At 44.7% G+C, this 6808-nt stretch overlaps 1 protein-coding gene across 1 annotated transcript in view; it reads left to right on the top strand.

The window, feature by feature from the left end:
* The first annotated feature begins 397 nt into the window (after positions 1 to 397).
* The window catches only part of ASAP1 (ArfGAP with SH3 domain, ankyrin repeat and PH domain 1), a 312941-nt gene continuing 306530 nt past the window's right edge, over positions 398 to 6808 (top strand). Inside the window, exon 1 of the mRNA XM_023728199.1 lies at positions 398 to 483. Coding sequence (XP_023583967.1) covers positions 425 to 483 — 59 coding nt within the window. The 5' untranslated portion in view covers positions 398 to 424. The remainder of the gene's footprint in view (positions 484 to 6808) is intronic.

Below are 6808 nucleotides of genomic sequence, written 5' to 3'. Positions count from 1 at the left end.
CTTTGCCGGGGGAACACCTTTGCTTTCCTGTGGGCATGTAGCTGCAGCTGTCTGTCTGTCTCTTGTACCTGTCAGCACACTTTAATTTCATGTTTAGGAGCCTAGGTCTAGGGAAGTTAATGACTTGTAAATTGCTCTCCAGTGGAGAGCTAGAAATAGAATGCAGGAAGGATTCCGGAGCATTTGCACAGAGTCACGATGATGGAGATGTCAGCCTGGAAGTGGAGAGCTGAAGGAGTGGCCTCCTGGTGGTTTTCTTGCATATTCCTGGACAGCCCCTCTGCGGGGTAGGAGCATGTCTAATGCGGAGCTCACCTCCAAATGCAATCAGGTGTTGTTCTGAGACAGCGTCTGCTGCCCAGTTTCATTGGATGACTCTCGTCACCTTTTTTTCCAGGTAATTTTCTGATGAGACGGCTGAGACATGAGATCTTCAGCCTCCCGGCTCTCCAGTTTTTCGTCAAGAGATTCACTATGGAATCGGTGAGTGGTCTCCAGCCCACCCTGTCAAGAGAACCCACCCTGGGAGATGTGGCGGAGGGCTTCTTTTTTAGGGGGTTGAAATGCAAACTTTGATCGAACACAAGCTCTGGGATTTGGCCGAGGCACCATCTGGTGTGAAGATGAGTGAAGAAAAGCTTTCTGGCATTTGTAGGGCTGTAGACTTTTCAAAGTGTTTTATGTCACATGACTGTGATCATGTGGCAGGGTGGTGGTACCAGAAAAAAGCCAGGAATAGCAACAACAATGACCGTAGCAGCAGTAATACTGTTTTTACAGAAATAACACGAACTTTCTACGTTTGTTTGCCAACCGCTCCCTCCCCCAGTGAGGTATTTTCGTAAGCGTGCTATACTAATTTTTTTTTTTTCTTACAGCAACATGTAAATAAAAATTGACATAGTGGCGCTAATGAAAATACCTCGTGAGGGGACAGAGCGGTTGTCCAACAAATGTAGAAGGCACGTTATTTGTGTAAAAATACAGCAGGTGCCATTTCATCTGTGTCTACCATGTTTGAGACTCCTTGGAAACATTATTTCATTCAATCCACCCAACAATCCTGCCAAGTAGGAATTATTACATTTATTTTACAGATAAAGAACTTGCCCAGGTGTATTTGAATTCAGTTTTTCTTGACTCTCAGACCCCTGCCTTTTTCCTCTATGCCATGTTATTCTTGGTAGAGGCATGCCTGGCCCCATTATGCAGCTGGAATACTGAGGTCTGATGTAGGGGCAAGTTCTGGAGAGCCTAAGGAGTCTGACCTCACTGGGTAGAGGTTTGTGTTGGGAGGTGATAAGGAATTAGACTTGGCAGGAAGAGCCGAGAAAACTAGGCAGAGAAAACTCATAGAATCCAAGACTCTTAACATTATCAGAATAATTTGGCACCGGGTCCACTTGTTGTGGCCAGTGTTTCTGAGAGGTCAGCTTGGTGTGGTGGGAAGAGTGTGGGCACTTGAGGCAGATGGAGTGGTTGAATCCTGGGCTTTCATCGACTTGCTGTGTGACCTCAGGCAAGTCACTGACCTTCTTTGAGTCGGTTTTCTTATCAGTAAAAGGGGATAATATTTATGTTTCAGGATTTTTGTGCAAATTTGAAAAGAAGGTATGCATTAAAGTGTCTTGCATAAAGTAGGCACATGGATGTTGTAATTCTTCTAACTTTTAGGATGAAAGCTTTTAAGGATGATTAGGCAAGCAGAAGTGCCCTGAATGGGTGGGAGAGGTGAGAGACTGGAGACTAGGCCAACCCAGGAAGCTTTTGATGTGACCCAGATATAAGGTGACAAGAGACTGTTACCACCTTCCAGGGTAAATAAGCCTTTGCAGGCTTATTTTTATAGTTTGTCTACTGTAGGATTACCTAAAGTCATGTTTTCTTTTTTTAAATAAAATCAAGAGTCCAGCACAAAGGGGGCATTAGTTTTACAAGTGTCTTTTTAAACCAAAATCCAAACCCCTTGCCATCGAGTCAGTTCCGACTCACAACGACCCTATAGGACAGAGTAGAACTGTCCCGCAGGGTTTCTAAGGCTGTAAATCTTTACAGAAGCAGACCGCCACATCTTTCTCCTTTAGAGTGGCTGGTGGGTTCAAACCCCCAACCTTTCGGTTAGCAGCCAAGCGCTTAACTACTGCACCACCAGGGCTCCTCAGTGTCTTTTTGGGTGATGTTAATTATAATTGCAATAATTCAATGCATTATTTAGGATTAGGTTTTGCTATGAGTGAAAATCTAAAAGAACATTGGCTTAAAGAAGACAGAAGTGTGTTTCTGCCTTACTTAAAAGTTCTGACACAGGTAATGCAGGGCTACTACAGCAATCTATGATATCAGGGACCAGGCTTTCTCTGTCTTGTTTCTCTGCCATGTGGGCCTCTAGTCCCAAGGTCACCTCAGGGTCCAATCTGGCTGCTTCTGCTCCAGCCATCACATCTGCCAGCAGGAAGAAGGAAGGAGAAGAAGGAAGGCAAGCCCCTTTCCTTTAAGGATGCTTCCTGGAAGTTGCACCTGCTGCTTCTGCCTTTATTCCATAGGACAGAATTTAATTCTCTGGCTCCACTTAGCTGCAAGGAGGACTGGGAGATGTAATCTTCATTCTTTGGGACCATGTGCTTACCACAAATTGAGAGTTGTTATTACAGAGGAAAAAGAGAAAGAGATTGGAGGACATATCCTTCTTCACCATGCTAATAGTTATTGGAGGATTGCTATTGAAAGGAGAGACTCTGTAGCCAGACTGCTGGAATTTGAATACTGGGTCCGTGGCTCTGCACTTGTGTGACCTTGGAAAAGCTCCTTAACCTCTTTGTGCCTCAGTTTCTTCATCTGCAAAATTCCATTTTGCACAACCTTATAAAGGTTGTTTTGAGTATTAGATGAGTTAAGTTAAAGCATTTGGAACAGTGCCTGGCACATAGTAAGTGCTATGTAAGTGTCAGCTGTTACCACTACTACTACTTCTACTTTTACCACTACTGCTTTTACTAATACTAGTTCCACTGTTACCACTCTTCTACTTCTACAGTTACCACTACAACCACTTCTACTATCACTACCACTACTTCTACTATCACCACTATTGTTACTACTACTGTTACTACCACTTCTACTGTTGCTACTACTGCTGGTTCTACCATTATTACTGCTATAGCTGCTGCTTTTATTACTACTACTGCTGCTTCTGATATTACTACTGCTGTTGCTTCTACTATTACTACTACTGCTGGTTCTACCGTTATTGCTACTACAGCTGCTGCTGCTTTTATTACTGCTGCTGCCTCTATTACTATTACTGTTACTTCTGCTGTTACTACTACTTCTACTATTACTACTATACCACTGTTGTTTGCCAGGCACAGCACATGCATTTTTAAAATTTTATACTCATAACATGGTAGGTATTATGTTCCCACTTTGAAGATGAGGGTCAGAGAGGATAAGTAATTTGTCAGATGCCATGCAGCTGGCAGGATGGTGGCTTATCCTTGGGTGGAGGTGGGGATGGGACAGTGATTGGAAGGGAATATGTGGCAGACTTGTGAGGTTCTGCTAGTGTTCTGCTTCCGGATCTGGGTGCCGGTTACCTGGGTTTAAGGATTCCTTGAGTGGTGTGCGTATGCCAGGGCAGTTTTCTCTGTCTGTGTTATGCTTCAGTAAAAGCACGCCGTGCAGCTGCTAGTGGTAGAGCACGAGCGAAACCCACACCTGCCTGATTCCAAAGCCTGCGCTCTCTTAACTCTAGCGTGAAGTCCAGCACCTTTATTTTGTTTGGTGTATTCATTTAGTTATGAATTCATCCATCTAACTTGTAGCCATTAAATGCTTATTACTTACATGCCAGGAACCAGGCCGGGTGCTTGGGAAACAAGCTGCATGCAGCAGTCTTAGTCTCTGCCCTCGTGGGGCTCTGTCTAGAGGGAAGGGGACAGGTAAATGCCATGCAGAGTGACACTCACCAGGTCGGGCTCAGTGCAGGATGCTGGGAAGGGGGCGCAGGAAAGGCCTGTAACCCTATCTAGCCCACAGACCTGAGTCTGCTCAAATAACATACATGTCCATTTCAATGGACCTGTGTGATGGAGGGAGGGTCCCACATTGGTGGGTGGGCTGAGGACATCAGAAAAGCTGAAGTCATTCTCTCTGCTCCCTGCTGGCTGACACTGAGAGGGGGCCAGCTTTTCTTTTTCTGTTTGTTACCCCTGTGACAGTTGTCAGCCTACGCCTGGCATTCCATGGAGCAGGCATGGTCTGGAGCGTTTGAGTTCATTAGAAAAGAAGGGGAACCCACAGGTGTAGAGAGATTTTATACATTTATCAGTACCTGAGAATTTGCCTTTCCAACCCAGGTATACTGGATTTGTCTTTCCACCCCAGATATACTGGATCAGAATCTACATTTTAACAAGATCCCCAGGTGAGATTCTGATTCAGTGTATCTGGGATAAACCAAAAAAGCCGAACCCATGCTATCGAGTCGATTCTAACTCATAGCAACTCTATAGGACAGAGTAGAACCATAGGGTTTCCAAGGAGTGGCTGGTGAATTCGAACTGCCAACCTTTTGGTTAGCAGCCGAGCTCTTAACCACTGAGCACCAGGGCTCCATATCTGCACATTCTCAGCAGGGGGTTAAACTGGAATGAACCTACTTGGAAGCCCTGACAGGGACCTCCTGTTTTGTTATTAAAATGTGTGATGGAATGAATAAAATCACACCTCACAATCATGCAGTTTTTGTCCCTGGGAAAGCTCAAGAATAGGATCTGTTTCCTTTTTTTCATCCCACATACCATCGGGGGGCATGGCGGAGCACAGAGACAGCAAGTAGACTATGAATTGAATTCAAAGCCAGCCGTAGAAATCAGTTGGCCCTATTTTCAGGATTTTGCTTCATACCTGAAAATGAGCTGACCTAAACTTTGTTGTTGTTGTTAGGTGCTGTCTAGTTGGTTCTGACTCATAGCGACCCTGTGTACAGCAGAACGAAACACTGCCCGGTCCTACACCATCCTCACAGTTGTTATGCTTGAGCCCATTGTTGGAGCCACTGTGTCAAACCCTCCTAAACCAAGCCCAAGGTCCCTGGGTGGCGCAAATGGTTTGCTTTTGATTGCTAACCTAAAGGCTGGCAGTTTGAACCCACGCAGCGGTGCTGCAGAAGACAGCCCTGGTGATGTGCTTCCATAAACATTACAGCCAAGAAAAGCCTACAGAGCACAGTTCTGCTCTGTAATACACGGGGTTGCCGTGAGTCAGAATTGACTCGAAGGCAGTGGGTTCGTGGTTGGCTTTTTAAACCAAGCCCATGAGAAACCTCCGACTTCCCCTCCCTCTCTGTGCCTTTCAGATGTCAAGGCAGATGCCCTGTCATTATCATGCCGCCAGCTGTCGGCCCAAATTGAATTTCTCTTGAGCCCAGCTGATGTCCCCTTCTGGCCACAGGGCAGGGTCAGGAATGAATGTGGCACATGGATGGGAATATGTCCCTTGAGCTGAACACAGAAGCACTGACCTCTCAACTCTGAGCTGCATTGCTAACATTGCTGGAAGGATTGGAAATCCTTATGGTTTCTGGGCGTAAAAGAAAATGCGTTTTGGAAACATTATTCAAGTTCCAATGTGAAAGCCCTCTCAATATAATTGAGGCTGTTTAAAATTTGACTTATTATTTCATGTCATCGGCCATTTCTCAGTTAGTTACATGAAGGGAAGGAAGGTTCTACCTAGACAAAGTTGGGATAGTAGGACCCTGGTCTTGTCTCCTCTTCTTCCTTCAAAATTTAGTTTTAGAGTGGCTGGGTGGAGCAAACTTTTAACATACTCAGCTATTAACTGAAAGGTTGGAGGTTTGAGCCCACCCAGTGGCGCGTTGGAAGAAAGGCCTGGTGATCCACTTCCGAAAAATTAGCCACTGAAAACCCTATGGAGCACAGTTCTACTCTGATACACAAGGGGTTGCCATGAGTCAGAATCAACTTGATGGCAGCTGTTTTTTTTTTTTTTTAACTGTGCTGGGTCAGGTGCTTCCAGGTCTTCTCTTTGCATTGCGCTCCTTCTGCCCCAGCGCCTACATAAGATGCAGCAGGATAGATTTAGAACCAAAATTTTCCAGAGTTGTATCACAAAGCCGTGAAGACCAATGTATTTCCTCTGGCTCTTACCAGTACTGAATGCTTGCAGCTGGGACAAATAGTTGTCAGCTTTGAATTTCGCTTATGTTGTGTGGGCAAATTAAGTAATCCCCAAGCATTTATTTAAGCCCCAGGCACTGAGTATACAGACCTAAATAATACTAGTAGGGTGGCTGCCTTCAAGGCACCCAGAGTGTGGCAGGAGAAAGAGACATGAAAACAGGTAATTTCAGTCATATGATAGGTGTAATAATATAACTGTAGATGGCATCTTACACCTTGAATACAGTTAAAATTGTAGGAAATGTTGATGGAATTTAGTGCCTTCATGTCAAACACATGGGTGCACCATTCAAGTGTACTTAGAGTCCTAGAATGTTTGGGCTGGAAGGGACTTTTCAGTACTCTTCAATAGAACTTTCTGTGATGATGGGAATGTTGTTTGTCTGTGGGGTCCAGTAGAGGCAGCCATCAGCCACATGCGGCTTGAGTGCAATAATGTGCCTAACATGACTAAGTCACTCAATTTTTTTTTTTACTAATTGCCGTAAATGGCTTTTTTTTTTTTTTTAACTGTACTTCAGGTGAAGGCTTACAGAACAAATAGTTTCTCATGAAACAGTAGTACACATACTGTTTTATGACATTGGTTAACAACCCCACAACAT

This window comes from Trichechus manatus, unplaced genomic scaffold (genome assembly GCF_000243295.1).
Source record: "Trichechus manatus latirostris isolate Lorelei unplaced genomic scaffold, TriManLat1.0 scaffold00022, whole genome shotgun sequence".
Classification (NCBI taxonomy): domain Eukaryota; kingdom Metazoa; phylum Chordata; class Mammalia; order Sirenia; family Trichechidae; genus Trichechus; species Trichechus manatus.
Note: the sequence above shows the minus strand (reverse complement) of the source record. Positions and strands in the feature narration are given on the sequence as shown.